The 17,847-nt window shown below is 45.3% G+C and overlaps 1 protein-coding gene across 2 annotated transcripts in view; it reads right to left on the minus strand.

Moving 5' to 3' along the window:
* The window catches only part of LOC138661639 (acyl-coenzyme A amino acid N-acyltransferase 2-like), a 45,270-nt gene that overhangs the window by 7,531 nt on the left and 19,892 nt on the right, over nt 1-17,847 (minus strand). For both annotated transcript variants that reach the window (XM_069746483.1, XM_069746475.1), the window contains exons 2-3: nt 4,010-4,487; nt 1,196-1,398 (exon numbers count right to left, since the gene is read on the minus strand). In XM_069746483.1, coding sequence (XP_069602584.1) covers nt 1,196-1,398; nt 4,010-4,469 — 663 coding nt within the window. In that variant the 5' untranslated portion in view covers nt 4,470-4,487. The remainder of the gene's footprint in view (nt 1-1,195; nt 1,399-4,009; nt 4,488-17,847) is intronic.

The raw sequence follows: 17,847 nt of genomic DNA on the forward strand, positions 1-17,847 counted from the left end.
CGGCTACTCTTGTCTGCTCTTATGTCATCAATAAACACAAGTGACCCAGTGCTATTGAAAGCCATGCATGCCCATGCCATCACGTTGCCTCCACCATGTTTTACAGAGGATGTGGTGTGCCTTGGATCATGTGCCGTTCCCTTTCTTCTCCAAACTTTTTTCTTCCCATCATTCTGGTACAGGTTGATCTTTGTCTCATCTGTCCATAGAATACTTTTCCAGAACTGAGCTAGCTTCTTGAGGTGTTTTTCTGCAAATTTAACTCTGGCCTGTCTATTTTTGGTATTGATGAATGGTTTGCATCTAGATGTGAACCCTTTGTATTTACTGTCATGTAGTTTTCTCTTTACTGTTGACTTAGAGACAGATACACCTACTTCACTGAGAGTGTTCTGGACTTCAGTTGATGTTGTGAACGGGTTCTTCTTCACCAAATTAAGTATGCGGCGATCATCCACCACTGTTGTCATCCGTGGACGCCCAGGCCTTTTTGAGTTCCCAAGCTCACCAGTCAATTCCTTTTTTCTCAGAATGTACCCAACTGTTGATTTTGCTACTCCAAGCATGTCTGCTATCTCTCTGATGGATTTTTTCTTTTTTTTCAGCCTCAGGATGTTCTGCTTCACCTCAATTGAGAGTTCCTTTGACCGCATGTTGTCTGCTCACAGCAACAGCTTCCAAATGCAAAACCACACACCTGGAATCCACCCCTGACCTTTTAACTACTTCATTGATTACAGGTTAACGAGGGAGACGCCTTCAGAGTTAATTGCAGCCCTTAGAGTCCATTGTCCAATTACTTTTGGTCCCTTGAAAAAGAGGATGCTATGCATTACAGAGCTATGATTCCTAAACCCTTTCTCCGATTTGGATGTGGAAAATATCATATTGCAGCTGGGAGTGTGCACTTTCAGCCCATATTATATATATAATTGTATTTCTGAACATGTTTTTGTAAACAGCTAAAATAACAAAACTTGTGTCACTGTCCAAATATTTCTGGCCCTAACTGTATGGGACAGACGGCACTTTTGTAAATTTATTGCATTGGACATCTTTATTTATTTCAGGATTATAAACCACCGTTCTACGAACGATATTGTGGGTCTAACCCTCTAACAACATGTCGACTCTTCAAAGGAGTCCATGCCGCTTAAGAGTTGCTAACATGTTTGTAAGTAGAATTCTAACTTACTTTTGGATGATCACATAGAAACTGAGCGGCTTCTTCAAAATATTTTAAATCCATTTTAATGGGTAAACTAGGCAAATCATCATAAGCAAAATAAGCCAGAGCAAGACAGGCGAAACCACGGCTAGCCAGGAGGCTACTGCGAAACTCTACAAGGCCACCAACACCTCCAAACATGTCAATAACGCCCCGAAAGGGTCCTTCACCTGAATAGAAGACAAAATGGAAAAAAATGAATTTGAACCATATTGAAATCCAATAAAATGGAGTTCCACTTTTTAACTTATTCAAAAATGTATTGAAAATTGGTCTCACCACCATGCATGTTTTAGATCTGTTTCTAAGAAGTCCATATCATGCTGGAAAGGTAAGAGAAAAAGGAAAGCCTAAGGTTCAGAATGATGTACAGCATGAAGACAGTTGGAAAGAAGCAGACTAAATAGGAGTAGTTTTGGTAGATCCTGTAGTAGAATTGCTGGTTTAGAGGGCAGTCACATTTCAAATCTTTTTCTGAGGAGTAGAGGTCTTGTCTGTAATATGAAGTTGGTGAGAACCTACAGTCACGTGATGTGAACTTTTCTTTTTTTCATGCAAGGGGGATGCCACCAGTGAGGTGGGTTGCATGCTTGGAGTTTATTTTTTATTGTATTCCACTGAAGAATACAATTCTGATTTGGCTTTTATCCTAAAGGTACCTTCACACTCAACGATATCGCTAGCGATCCGTGACGTTACAGCGTCCTGGCTAGCGATATCGTTGAGTTTGACAGGCAGCAGGATCCTGCTGTGCCATCGTTGGTCGGAGCAGAAAGTCCAGCACTTTATTTCGTCGCTGGACCTCCTGCAGACATCGCTGAATCGGCGTGTGTGACTCCGATTCAGCGATGTCTTCACTGGTAACCAAGGTAAACATCGGGTTACTAAGCGCAGGGCCGCGCTTAGTAACCCGATGTTTACCCTGGTTACCAGCGTAAATGTAAAAAAAACCAAACACTACATACTTACCTTCCGCTGTCTGTCCTCCGGCGCTGTGCTTCTCTGCACTGTGAGCGCCGGCCAGCCGGAAAGCAGAGCACAGCGGTGACGTCACCGCTGTGCTTTCCGGCTGGCGCTCACAGTCAGTGCAGAGAAGCACAGCGCCGGGGGACAGACACCGGAATGTAAGTATGTAGTGTTTTTTTTTTTTTCATGCAATGACATGCCAGGCAGGTCTCTCTCCAGGAGGAGAATTGTTAACCCCTTAGATCAAAGGAGAGACAGTGGTGGTGTGCTCAATATATCCGCAGGGTTTGTAGGTGATCACTTTCACTTACTCCATTGTGAAAGAACAGAGGTGGATATGCAGCGCCCCAGGGTCCTGGTCGTTGCAGTAATGTCATTCTCCTCTAGGGAGGAGTGGTGTTGCGTCTGAAGGCAATAAAGGATATCACTTTACCAGGTATCACAAACCACACAACACACTTCACACTCCAGTCCACCAGGGGAACATCTAGAACATCTACAACAGTTGTGAGGACCTTACCGAGAAGCTCAGCAGGAAGGGACTACAACACTCAGGCGCTAGAGGAAGGCTACTGATTTCCACCTGGATAAGGGGACTCTGGATTTGCCTTCAGACCGGCGGGACTCTGCCTGCCCTGTGATCTGGTGCTTTGGACTGTGGATGCTGAAGCCTTCAGTAAAAAGGTAAAGAGACTGCAACCTTGTGTCTTCGTTTTTCACTGCGCCTTACACCATCCACCATCTTACACACTGGGAAGCCCTGGGGACATACTTCACCTGTGGGAAGGTATACCATCTAGCTGTCATAACATCACCCCAGCGGACCCCTAAGCATCGTCGGTCACCCTGACCGAATACCACAGGTGGCGTCACGAACATTTCCCCTTTAAAGTCCTTTCCCCTTTTACAATGGACCTCCCGAGGGCCACGGACCGGGTCAGCCACCGTGACATCCCCCTTGAGAACCGAAGGACCCGGTACCGAGTACCCCTAGCCCTTGGGGGCGCTCCAGATATAATGCCATTTCCTTGTTTTTTAGAGATAGTCACTGCTAAAAACCCTTCACTTAACAGAAAGAAAGTCTGAGACAGGAGAGGGGAGTGAGTAATGGGTGAGAGGAGATTGGGCAGACTAGTACTTTTGCTTTATGGGCAGTGAACGTCTGGTTAGGTTGTGCAGAGTCGGAGGTCATGCATGGAGAAGGGGATGTGAGAGGCTTGTGGTGGTTTAGCAAGGAGGTTGAAGATGTTGGAGATGGGCACAGGAGTCTTTGGAACTTAAAAGTTGAAAATGTCCTGTGATCACAGCAGCATCAGCATTCATTTCAATGAGTTTCACCATGTTTAAAATGAATTGCATGATGATAGGATATACCATCTGTTTGTACAATCTCTTTGTCCCTAAGCAACCTCCCAGAACTGGTGTAGGGCAGCCTACCATTTATTATTCTTCCATGCAAAGCAACACTGCCGGCTACCTGGCAATGAACTACAGCCAGCTACGTTAGCTTAACCGCAGTGGTGAGAAACAAAGAAGGCACAGAGCACTATTCTAATGTTGCTTACCCCTCCATGATTACAATCATTGGGGTCCTAGTGATGACATCACTTTGGAAAATGAGAATGTAAACGATGTGCGACATGTGCTAATGGGTTCATTAACTAACCTTGATAAAATGTATACCACATATTGCCTAGCGCTAGCACCCATGGATTACAACCTCCACAAGTCTGTATATTAGTACATGAATATAGTTATTAATACAACTATATGGTAGTTATAGTCAGGTATGGTTATTTGCGCACTGTTACTTACCAGGTGGTAGAAAAAGTGCTCCTCGTATCCGTCCTTCTCTGATTAATATTCTCTGGACTTCGGGAGCTTTGTACCATCTTTCAATAACCTTGGAGGCAGCAGGTACATCTTCAGGAACATTGAGAAGCAGTGAGGGATATAACTCCAGATGAACCAAGAAAGGACTTCCCACTACATCACGTTTCATCAGCCTTAGAAAAGGGATTGTTGGTTTAAGAGCCCAGAATAAGCCCATAGGACACACTCCATTGAAGTCTCCACCAATGGCCGGAGATTTCTCCAAATCCACCTTCCCTTCCATGTCTGTCTTGTAGAAAGCTCTGGAGTGAAATATTTGCCCTTTTTCATCCTCCAGCCATGCTCTTAGAGTGATTACCTGGTCGGGGAGAAGGCCCCATGCTTGGATCTTCACTGGTTCATCCACCAAGGAGATCTCAGGAGCGACTGTGAAACCAACCATATCTGAAGATCAAGAAACCTTTAATGGGAAACAAGGGCCAAAAAGACACAATTTATATTAATTAAAAAAAGGCATCAAGGCAAGAATCTATTGTTATAGGATCTCCACATATAACGCTCCGTATAATCAGCCAGAATCCCACTCTGTACTGATGAGGAGCAAGAAAATACTTAAGTCATGCCTTGATAGTGTGACGCCCAGGAGACCGGGGTACCCAGCACCGGACCAATGGGGTCTGTCTCTTGAGGGAGATGTCACGAATGGCTTGACCCGGTGCTGTGGCCTCAGGCAATGCACAGTGTAAGGGGTATCATGAGGGAACAGGCACTTACTCGATCAGCAGCATGTTCTCTCAGCGGTGATGATCCTGATCCTGGATAGGTAGCTATTGTCCAAATGAAAGTCTGAGGCACTGAAACGTTTAACCAGTTTACTTCAACATAAAGGGATTTACAACCAGTCCTGTCACCGGAGTCTGTATGGGAACTCTGAGTTACTTTGACCCTGCTGGGGTCTTCGCCTCTTATTGTACGCAGTTTCTGTGTGGCCCTGCTGCTGTATGTGAACTGGCTGCCGGCCCAATCTGTCCCCTCCGGGTCCTGGTTCGACGGGCAACCCGAGTCCTTTTATCGGCTTACCCCCTCCAGGAGTACCGCTGAACTCTGTGTCTGTTGCTGCGTCCGGCCCTAGTGAAGCTGATGTCACCTCACGTTTTTCCGGTTGCTGTATTATATATAATGAATACAGCCACGGATCCGGTATCCATCTTTGCGCCTGTTCTGGGTAGTGATTAATGCTACTCGGTTCTCACAATGTCCTTTTTCTCTGTCCCTTTTCTCCTCAGGCCGGTGATTTGGGCCTGGAAACCGTCATAGGGCTGTTAGAAATTCAGCTGTATGACCTCTCACTTTCAGCTCCTTAGCCCAACTGCCAGTTCTTCTCTCAGACCAGAATGGATCAAGGGGAGTCTCTGGAGCTCCCCCTTCTGGCCGGAGGTGAGAGTGCAGTTTTGCTATCTTAGTACTTTTATTTAGTGTCAGTAACTATTTTTGTGGCAAATACCCCTAGGGGTGCCACATTCCCCCTTAGTTAAGAACAGTACTCCGGGACTGTGGGACGATAACATTTTGAAATAACAATTAATATGTACAGAGTCTTAAAAACGAAAAGTTACAAAAACCACTCAAGGAAACAAAAATAGAGTTATGTAAAAAGTCACTTCAAATAGCGTCCATTAATACAGTTCTATCCTTGAAGGTACTAGGAAAGGCACTGCACTTTGTGTCCAGGAATTTAGTTCCATTTTTCCAACGGAGTTACCAATATAAAGTCTAAAGAAAGTTCAAAAAGAGCAAAAAGCAAAGTTCAAAAAGCAGTCTTTCCGGAGCTTTGATTTAGTGCCTCCGGGCTGATAAAAAGTTCAAGAATATGCAAGAAGTTCATACAGACAAGTCTCTGTAGGTACTGGGCTTAAACGTTGCAGAATGATAACAATGACTATAGTTTTATAGTTGGTAATCCGCATACCTGGCCGGTAATTGACCCTGGGTACTACGCGGTGATCTACGTAATAGCGGTGTCTCTTCATGTGGTGTACTACTGTCTACTGCGGATGTAGTATCTGCCCACTCTGCTAAAGATAATTCCACGACTATGGAGTTGGCAAGTCCACCGTGAATGGGATAACTCTGATCAGGAATCTGTTCTTCCTGGCCTGGAACCTCCCGTAATACGGGGTCAGCCTCTTCCTGTCTTGGGACTTCTGGTATTGGGTTCGGTGTTGGGTAAAAGGCCACCATGGGAACCACTACTGCACCATGGTATGTTAGTAGGGTTTTGGGAAAATCTCCTATACAGGTGTGATACATTTCCTCTTCTTTTTCCTTTACTGGTTGAACCTGTATGGGTTGAATAACTTCTGGTTCTGGCTGGACAACTTCTGGCTCTTTCAATGCTTCCGGACATAATTTAAGATTGTCTCTTGACACTAGTACAGATGTTAAGCCTCCGTTTTTGCTAATGAGACACATTTTAGGATTATCCATTCTTGTTGGTAAAACTGTGTAGGGTACGGCTTCCCACTGATTGTCTAGTTTATTGGTTCGACAATTTCTCTTGAGCACTTGGTCACCCGGTCTTAATGGGGTCGCTAGAGCATTCTGGTTGAAAGTTCGCTCTTGTCTTTCTCTAGTTTGCTGAAGGCTTCTTTCCACACTCTCTTGCACTTGGCGATACTGCTTTTGCCGTATGATATCCCAATTGGAGTCTTGAACTTCTGCGTCTGGTTTCAGAATTCCCATTTCTAGATCGATGGTAATTGGCCGGGTCTTGCACGCATAAGGTAAGCTGGGGTGCAGTTGGTGGAGCTCACCGGGACATGATTATACAGATCCACCAAGTCAGGCAATTTCTCTGGCCATTGATTCCTTTCTGTCTCAGGTAAAGTCTTTAGTAGGTCTATTACAATATGGTTCATCTTCTCGCATAAGCCGTTTGTTTGTGGATGATAGGCCGTCGTCCGGATCTTTTTCCAACCATACATATTACAGAATTCTCTGAAGATCTCTGATTCAAAGGCTGTACCTTGGTCGGTGAGAACCTGTTCCGGATATCCATGGGGTCTACAAAAGTATGTTTGGAATGCTTTGGCTGCTGTTTTTGCTGTCAGATCTTTTACGGGTACTACTACCAAGAAGCGTGAATAATGGTCCACGATGGTCAAGGCATAGACATAGCCGGACCGGCTTGGTGTCAACTTCACGTGGTCTATGGCTACAAGTTCAAGTGGTTGTTTGGTGATAATGGGCTGCAGTGGTGCTCTTTGGTTCTTTTGATCGTTTCTTCTGAGGTTGCACGGGCCACAGTTTCTGCACCACTGTTCGATTGATTTTCTCATCCCGACCCAATAAAATCTTTCTCTTAGAAGTACTTCTAACTTTTTCCAACCGAAGTGACCAGCACCATTATGGTAAGCTTCGAGGACCATCTTCACATCTTGTTTAGGCACGATAATCTGCCAAACCAATTCATGTGTTTTCGGATTGGTGTACCTTCTACATAGCTTCCCTTGATACAGGAACATTTTGCCTCTCTCTTTCCAGAGTTGATGCGTCTCTTCTGGGGCATCCTCATCGGGATATGCACTTTGCTCATTCAACAGTTCCTTTACCAACTTCACAGCCGGATTGCTGTCTTGGGTGTCAGCCCATCTATGGTGTGCTAACGGATTAAAATTCACCTCTTGTTGTTTCTGATAGGTACTTGACTGATGATGTTTTGCCTTGGGATGATGGAAGGCTGGTAGTTCAATTTCTTCAAGCTCCCCCGTTTCTTCTTCTACATCTCTCAAGTGTGGCATCCGGGATAGGGCATCGGCATTTCCATTCTTGCGACCTGCTCGATACTTGATTATGAAGTTGTAATTAGATAACCGGGCTATCCATCGCTGTTCTAACGCACCTAATTTGGCTGTGTCCAGATGGGTCAACGGATTGTTGTCAGTATAGACAATAAATTCTGCAGCGGCCAGATAGTGTTTGAAACGTTCAGTCACAGCCCAAACTACTGCCAGTAGTTCCAATTTGAAGGAGCTGTAATTTTCTGAATTTCTTTCAGTTGGCCGGAGCTTTCTACTTGTAAAGGCGATGACTTTCTCCCGACCTTCTTGCTTTTGTGACAGCACCGCTCCTAGTCCCACATTACTGGCATCGGTGTAGAGGATGAAAGGTTGATGGTAATCTGGGTATGCCAGAACCTCTTCTCCGGTTAGTGCCTTCTTTAGTTGTTCAAAGGAGTCTTCCCTTTCGTCGTTCTACTGAAAAGGAGGGTTTCGGTTTGAAGGTTTCTTCGTCTGCCCTACCAAGGCGTCTTGCAAGGGTGCTGCCAACTTGGTAAATCCGTTTATAAATCTGCGATAGTAACCCACCAATCCCAGGAATTGCCTCACTTTTTTTGCGTTGGTAGGTCTTGGCCAATCCCTTATGGCACTTATTTTCTCGGGATCCGGTGCTACTCCCTCCGAACTCACGATGTGTCCCAGGTACTGTACCTTTGGCTTGAGAAGGTGACATTTGGATGGCTAGATTTTCATGCCATACCTGGATAAGGCTTCGAACACTTCTGCCAGGTCTTTTAAGTGTTGTTCGTAAGTCTTTGAGTAGACGATCACATCATCTAGGTACAGGAGGACGGTCTCGAAGTTCTTGTGTCCGAGGCAGCATTCCATCAGCCGCTGGAAGGTACCGGATGCGTTGCAGAGTCCGAATGGCATGCGATTAAATTCACATAGACCCATTGGTGTGGTGAATGCCGTCTTTTCCTTATCTCTCTCAGCCACAGGGACTTGCCAATACCCGCTTGTTAAGTCTAAGGTGGAAAAATAATTAGCAGATTTCAAAGCAGTCAAGGACTCTTCTATCCTAGGCAAGGGGTAGGCGTCTTTATGGGTGATGTTATTAATCCACCGGTAGTCTACGCACATTCTCATGGTTCCGTCCTTTTTTTTGACAATCACTAGAGGGGCCGCCCATGGGCTACAGCTGTCTCTTATTACCCCGGCCTGTTTCATCTCCCTCAGCATATCTTTTGCACATTGATAGTGAGCGGGCGGTGTGGGTCTATATCTTTCTTTTATTGGGGGATGTGTTGTGAATTCTGTGGCAGAGCTCCCTCCTGTGGTCACAAGTGGTACTTCGGCTGATTCTCTCTGTGAGCTTCTGTTGGTGGAGGAAAGTGGTATTGCGGCTTCTGAGTTTCCTACCTCAGGTGATGTGGTGAGGTCGTTAGGTACTGCTCTACTTAACTCCACCTAATGCTTTGATCCTGGCTTCCTGTCAATGTTCCAGTGTTGGACTTGTTTTTCCCTGGATCATTCCTGTGGCCTGCTGCTCTGCATAGCTAAGTTCTTCTTTGCTATTTGTTTGCTATTTTTTCTGTCCAGCTTGTCTAATTGTTTTGCTGGAAGCTCTGGGACGCAAAGGGTGTACCTCCGTGCCGTTAGTTCGGTACGGAGGGTCTTTTTGCCCCCTTTGCGTGGTATTCTTTAGGGTTTTGTGTAGACCGCAAAGTTATCTTTCCTATCCTCGCTCTGTTAAGAAAGTCGGGCCTCACTTTGCTGAATCTATTTCATCCCTACGTTTGTCTTTTCATCTTACTCACAGTCATTATATGTGGGGGGCTGCCTTTTCCTTTGGGGTATTTCTCTGAGGCAAGGTAGGCTTATTTTCTATCTTCAGGCTAGTTAGTTTCTCAGGCTGTGCCGAGTTGCATAGGCAGAGTTAGGCGCAATCCACGGCTGCCTCTAGTGTTGTTTGGAGAGGATTAGGGATTGCGGTCTGCAGAGTTCCCACGTCTCAGAGCTCGTTCTATGATTTTGAGTTATTGTCAGATCACTGTATGTGCTCTGACCGCTATGTCCATTGTGGTACTGAATTGCCTTTCATAACAGGGATGGTCACCGGTGGGGATTGTGTGTTCTACCCCTTCTATCCGTCCGAAGTCCAATGGGTGTTTACTGAAGACTTGTTCATATTCCGTCACTAGCCTATACACCCCTTGTTTTTGATGGGTAGGTGTTGAATTTATGCCCACGTGTAGCTGTTGGCACCAATCCTCCAATTCTCCGTCTGAGCCGTTGCCTTCCACCTGACAGGTTGGTTCTAAGGGCTCAATGGTTGTGATGGCATTGTTGTCAACAGTATATAGCTTTGCCATTGTAGCATACCTTGGCAAAGTGACCTCTTCCTCTCCACAGTTCAAAAGTCGTACCGGCACTCGTCCCCGGTGTACCTCGACTACCCCTCGTGCTGAGTATAGTGGGCCTGCTGTCGGTGTACACTGGTTCTATTAAGGCTTGATAATCTCGTCCCTTAGTACCAATGGCTGCTCTACACCATACCAGCATTTCTGTTTTTGGTGGGATTACAATAGACATTGGATCACTTACCCTCACACTGCCGATTTCTCCACCTGCAACTTCTACCTGTTGCCTTAACATCAATACTTTTATTTCCCTCCGGAGAACTCTCTGCTGGTAGGATTGGGCAGTTTCAGCAATTTGCTGTAAGACAGAAATAACTTCGGCAAAGCAGTTCTCTAACACATTCATTCCTATCAATACAGTTGGTTCACAGTTCCGCCGCTCAACATCAACAACAATTATACCCTGTTTCTTCAATTCTACTTTACCAATCTTTATGGTCATCTCCCTGAATCCTAGTTTCGGTACCAACTTACCATTACTGGCCCATATATCTAGTTCAACATCAGAGGGCCCTTTATCAATATCTGCATCAGCCCAGTACCTCTTATAAAGGATATACGGTATAGATGAAATCTGGGAACCTGTGTCCAGCAAAGCGTTGAGGGGAATTCCGTCCAGCACGATAGGGATAATGGGTCGTCCTCCGATGTACCTGTCGTGCCAGGGTGTTGGGCCTTGAAAGTTCATTCCTGTGAAGCGGCCCGCATTCCCAGGGGATTCCCGTTTAAATCACAATCTCGTGCAAAGTGGCCTGGCTGCTGGCAACGGCGGCAAATGGGCTGTCCATCCGGTTGGTAGCGGTCGCGGGGTCGTCCTCTCCATGTCGGGTATTTCCGGGGTCTCATCCATGGAACATCCTCTCTACGGTTTGCCAACTCCATCTTGGGTCCTCTCATCTCCTGCATGGTTTTAGCCATTGAAGCAACAATATCAGTTAAAGAGTCAAGCTTTTGTTGAAGAGCCTCATTAGTACTGGGCCCCAGGGGCTTAGCAATGGCCCCGGACATAGCTGATGTCACTTGCACTCCCTGTTGTTGAGGTGCCTCTGCCATGGGTTGCGCAGGATCCTGATCCCGAGGTGCCTCTGCCAGCTGGAGACGTATAGCGCTCTCCTTTAATTGGGCAAATGTCAATTCAGGGTTCTTAAAAACAAGCATACTCACATGCCCCTGGTGAGAATGGGTGTAGAGTCCCTCAATAAATTGATCTCTTAGCAGTTTATCCGCTCCGGTGTTAAAAATGGGTTCAGCCAGTGTAAGTGATTTAAGGGCTTCCTGCAGGTTTAAGGCAAAGTCTCTCACGCCCTCATTAGCTTTTTGTTTGCAATTAAAGAATCGTACTTTAGCTTTGCTGCCGGCAGTGGTTTCAAATGTAGCTTTTAATCCAGCAAATATGCGTTCAACAGTGCCTTTTAGATCAGCTGCCCATGCTGTGACTTCTCGCTTAGCATGGCCACTTAACTGCATCATCAGGAGACTAACACGCTGAACTTCACCCACGGGGAATATGTCAAAATGGGCCAGCATCTTTTCTCTGAAATCGTCAAGGGTATTAGGCTCACCTTCATACATTGGAAGCCACGGGCCACCCGGGGTATATGGCATCAGCACCGGCATGATGAGCGCCACTCCTTGCACCGCTGCACTACCGGACTCTCTATCGACACTCTGTCTTTCAGCTGCATTAGCGTCGCCGGGTGCTGCTGCGTCTCCGTGCTGCGACATACTGTGCCCCCTTAGTTAATCCGGACCCTTCCGGTCCTCCGCTTCCGTCGGGATAGTGTAGATTCGTTCCGCTGTGCAGCAGGATTGGTTTTCCCCTTGCTCTGACTTCAGAGCGCTCAGCTTGGTACCGCCCACAATGACACGCCCCCTGCTGCTCCCGCCTGCCGCGCGCTCTGTAATGGCGGATTCTGAAGTTTTTCCGTCAGACTGGGGCTCAGGTAATGGCGTAGCTCAATTAACAGTCTCGTGCCTAACGGTTATGAGGTGATGGCGGCCATCTTTACTCCATTATAACCAATGGGGAAAAGTCCCTTTCAATAGTTTTTAATGGAAAATGGAATTTTCTTTAATAAAGTCAATTTTCAAGATTTTTCATCCAAGTTTTCACAGTTTTGGGCTCCAATCACGGCACACAATACCCGGTATACGGGCTGGCTGAATCCTGTTAGTGACGCCAATTGTGACGCCCAGGAGACCGGGGTACCCAGCACCGGACCAATGGGGTCTGTCTCTTGAGGGAGATGTCACGAATGGCTTGACCCGGTGCTGTGGCCTCAGGCAATGCACAGTGTAAGGGGTATCATAAGGGAACAGGCACTTACTCGATCAGCAGCATGTTCTCTCAGCGGTGATGATCCTGATCCTGGACAGATAGCTATTGTCCAAATGAAAGTCTGAGGCACTGAAACGTTTAACCAGTTTACTTCAACATAAAGGGATTTACAACCAGTCCTGTCACCGGAGTCTGTATGGGAACTCTGAGTTACTTTGACCCTGCTGGGGTCTTCGCCTCTTATTGTACGCAGTTTCTGTGTGGCCCTGCTGCTGTATGTGAACTGGCTGCCGGCCCAATCTGTCCCCTCCGGGTCCTGGTTCGACGGGCAACCCGAGTCCTTTTATCGGCTTACCCCATCCAGGAGTACCACTGAACTCTGTGTCTGTTGCTGCGTCCGGCCCTAGTGAAGCTGATGTCACCTCACGTTTTTCCGGTTGCTGTATTATATATAATGAATACAGCCACGGATCCGGTATCCGTCTTTGCGCCTGTTCTGGGTAGTGATTAATGCTACCCGGTTCTCACAATGTCCTTTTTCTCTGTCCCTTTTCTCCTCAGGCCGGTGATTTGGGCCTGGAAACCGTCATAGGGCTGTTAGAAATTCAGCTGTATGACCTCTCACTTTCAGCTCCTTAGCCCAACTGCCAGTTCTTCTCTCAGACCAGAATGGATCAAGGGGAGTCTCTGGAGCTCCCCCTTCTGGCCGGAGGTGAGAGTGCAGTTTTGCTATCTTAGTACTTGTATTTAGTGTCAGTAACTATTTTTGTGGCAAATACCCCTAGGGGTGCCACAATAGCAGTAAAGAGGGCCAGTCAGTCTTTTCACGGGTACCTTATGTATTCTGATTATTAGGATTTCTAAAAGCAACAGCAAACTTAGGGGTAGGGTTTCTCTGTGTGCAATATAGAAGAAAACATTACCATGCACCGAAAAGTCCTCTAAAATTGGCACCTCCACCATGGAGAAGCCACAGCATTAGATGCCTTTTGCGGTCCCGGCTATGGCACACACTACCGTAATATGCTTGCATACCTAGAGCCTTAATAACATAGCACCCATAACATCAACCACACAACATGTCTCCATGTATGGGAAAATCGAATGACACTCGTACCACACTCACAATCAAAATCTGATCAGAATAATTGGCCCAATTTTCTCATACGTGAAAAAAAATCGGAAATGTGAATGAGACCCAGTATAAACAGAAGCGCACCATTATACTGTTTCCTTTCAAGCTAAAATATGTACTAAATAATGTTATACCATCCTAGACCACCATGGAAAATGGATATCTAGATCAACCTTTTTATCACTCTAGATCGCAACGTTGTGGTTATCATTCATAACAGAAGCCACAACGCTGTGCTAGATCTGAAGCCTGGTAGATACCAGCAACGCTCAATAGACCTCACTGACTTTTTATGGGGGTCTTCCGCACTTTGCAAAGTTTTGATGGAATTAATGGCTCCAAATCCAGTGTTAGCTTGCCAACGCAAAGCTGTGATGATATCTCTGAATAGAGATACAGACCTGAGCTGCGGTTTCATGATGGATCCATGATTCCTTGGTCGTAATGGGTGCAATACTACTGTTTTGAATCTTGGATGAGGAGCCTGAAGATATTGTCCAGTTATGGTGCCGTGTCCTTGTCAGATGGAGATTTTTGAGTCAGGCAAACAACTGATGACTTTGATTGACTGTTATGCATGTGACATCCTAATAAAATGCTAATGGTGGGATGGGAGAAGTACACAAAGAAGTCTACATGGGATGGGTCATATGATCTAAGTCGCTGCTTGAGGCTGAAGATCTTGATCAGCCATAGGATTTTTCTCAGAGGAAGAACTTGCTTCTCCTTCTCCTGACTGGAGTGCTAAGGACCCTCCAGTAACACCAACTTCAGGCCAATGCAAATATGACTTTATTCTCATTCACAAAATTCCATAGTAATTAACTGGGTTCATTGTCTAATTAATAAGATGCTGCCTCTGTATATGGCGTATGACATATATTGTATCAATTACTGCAGTGCTCATATAAGAGGGTGGCCCATTCCTGCACAATGGCCCAACAGAGGATTTTCCATTTCTCCTGTGGGCCAGTCCAAACCAGATTGCCTCTGTCACTGTAAAGCCCCCCCACATATCCTTTTTGAGCCTTTATGTGCCATTCTCCGCTTCCCAGGCACAAGACCCTTTAGTGCCATGCTGCACTTTCAATTCAATCATTTCTGGTGATCACTGACTACATTTCCACTCATTTCTATCAGCACAAGAAGCACCTACAACACTTCCTTACAACTTCTCTAGCCTGCCCACTCCACCAGGGCTCAACAGTCATGATGTCAGACTTCCCAGGGTAGCATCACGCAAGGTATAGTAGACCACTTCCGTTGCAGACGTAAGGACAAGGGCAGCGCAGCCCGTAACACAGTACAATGTGATGGGTGCGGTGTATGTGAACCACATATAATTATATTCTGGGGTATATACTGACAGCAAAGGGCCCAGGTGCAAAAAGTGTGCTTGGAACCCTCATACGTTCGATGGGAAAAAAATATAATAACACTCAAAAGCATGCTATACACTGCACACACGCCACTCATACAAAGCACACATATGGCTCAGATAAAGGACACATTGCACACACAATAGCCATAAAATGTCTGCCTTAGGCTACGTTTACACCAGTATTTGCTCAGTATTTTACCTCAGTATTTGTAAGCCAAAACCAGGAGAGGAACAATCAGAGGAAAAGTATAATAGAAACATATGCACCACTTCTGCATTTATCACCCACTCCTGGTTTTGGCTTACAGATACTGAGGTAAAATACTGACCAAATACTGAACGTGTGAACGTGGCCTAACCCTAACTATAGCACCTGAAATCTCTATCTTTCTCATATGCCATTTCTAATCTTTAGTCTGTGTTCAGACTGGCGGTATTGGGAAACACAACTAAAACGGACCATTGCATTGCATGTGCACTGGGTTATTGGTTATAATTGGTCCGTATCTTGTCCGTGGCGCATATGGACAGCATACTGCCATCTATGTGCTCGTCTTCACAAGCCCGTAATGGATCAGTGTTTGTTTTTACCATCAGTATTCTATCAGTGAGTTTCCTCCATGAAAAAAAAATGCAGAAAATTGATAATCCATGTGCTGTCCGTAATTAACATTGCAAAGTATAGGAGAAGCTTTGTCATTTATATATTTATTTACCCATACTGGAAAAACATTGATGACCACACTGATGGTAAAAATGGACACAAGGAAGACACCGGTACCGTTTTTAGGTTTTTCACTTACATGTTTAAGGTATTTTTTATCTGAGACCCAGATCAAAAACGGACATGTCCTCATTGTTTTGGCACGGATACACGGTCTGCAAAAAACCCCAGTAATGTGAACAGCCACATAGATTATAATGTGTATGTTTTCTATTTGAGGCAAACAAGGATGGAACATGTACGTAAAAAAGGGACATCTAATTGGGGCATTAATTTAAAGGCTTGTTCAGGAAATTTATGGTATTTATATTTCTTGCATAAGTAAGTTGCTATCTTGATTTCTGTGTACGTGCTCTATTAGTATATAATAATATAAGGGAAAGGAATATAGTTTCGGGGAGCTAATAGAAAGTGATAATTTAGAGGCAAATGCAATGTTTATATATATATATATATATATATATATATATATAATGTTTTTGATTTTGGCTCCCTACTTCTGCTGGGCCCCTGTGCAGCTGAAACGGCTGCACAGGAGGTATGTCCACCTCTGCCTCTGATCCTGGGTAGATGGTCATCCTGTGACTTTTAGGATTGCTACTTCCAATAGGTGGCACTAGAGTTGTATCTCTCTTCCCCTCTGAAGAAGCAATTTGCATATTTATTTTCCCAGAGGAACATGCATTGCGTTTAAGTCTCCTCACTCTGACATGCCAGGTCTGACTTGTCACCCTCCACAAGAAGAAACGTTACCCCTTAGATCTCAGTCTTAAGCCTCTCACCTAGCAAATCAGATCTCATACTTTGCACTCACCCTGAAATATTGTGTTTGTAAATTGAGATTCTGGTTTGGCTTTTATCCAGCTGTCAGCTTGGCCCCCCAAGGAAGCCGCAAGCGAAACGCGCGTTGGGGCGCGTGTCACGCTCACATCCACAACATGGGTAAGAACCTGCAATGATTATGGTTTACTTTACTACCATTCGTACTAATTTAAATGTAATTGGTCACTGACCTTTTTATTATTATGACATATCCTGTACCTTACGAGTAGTAATTATGAATCTGTCATTTCTATTAAGACGCTGGATTAATATTGTATGCACTGTCACTTTACATTGAGATATTAAATGATACTTGGGTTCTATTTACCTATGCTATAGTGTTTGTGGGGTGACACCATATTTGGTGCACCCTTCACCAGACTCAAACGTCTCTGTATTGATGTAACTATATGTGATTGATATATGTATGGTTTGTTTTTGATTAAAGATCTATATATTTTCCTTCTATTTATTGTTTGTGGTTTATATGTTCCAAGTAGTTTGTTACCATGTTACCATAGCCCATACTTATCTGGGCATTTATTGCTCCATGATAATATGAATATGATTCCTGTACCTGATATTTTGTTTCAAATAGGAGGCACTAGAGTTCTAGTCCTCTCTGAAGAGGCAATTTGCATACCCAATAAACTAGAAACAGGCAGACATCAGGTCAGGGGCAGGCATATAGCCGATGTAGCTGCACCAGGGCCAGGAGGAAGAAAATGAGGGATGTGGAGGAGTGTAAAATGAGGGATGTTGGGGAGAGGAAAATGAGGGATTTGGGGGAGAGGAAAATAAGGGATGTGGGGGAAAGGAAAATGAGGGATGTGGGGGTGAGGACAATCAGGAATGTGGAGGAGAGAACAATAATGGGGTGGGGGAGAGAACAATGATGGGGGTGTGGGAGAGAGCACAATGATGGGGTGGGGGAGAGGACAATGATGTGGTGTGGGAGATGACAATGAGTGATGTGGGGTAGAGGACAATGAGGAGAGTGTGAGAGGACAATGAGGGGGATGGGGAGAGGACAATGAGGAGGGTGTGGGAGAGGACAATGAGGGGGTGAAGGAGAGAACAATCAGGGGGTGGGGGAGAGGACTATGAGGAAGCTGGGGGAGATGATAATGATGGATGTGGAGGAGAGAGCAATCAGGGGGATGGGAGAGAGGACAAACGGGGGTGGTGGGAGAGAGGACAATGGGTGATGTAGAGGAGAGTACAATCAGTGGGTTGGGGAGAGAAAAATGAGAGAAGGTAGGAGAGAAGACAATGAGG

This window comes from Ranitomeya imitator, chromosome 1 (assembly GCF_032444005.1).
Source record: "Ranitomeya imitator isolate aRanImi1 chromosome 1, aRanImi1.pri, whole genome shotgun sequence".
In the NCBI taxonomy this organism is placed as follows: domain Eukaryota; kingdom Metazoa; phylum Chordata; class Amphibia; order Anura; family Dendrobatidae; genus Ranitomeya; species Ranitomeya imitator.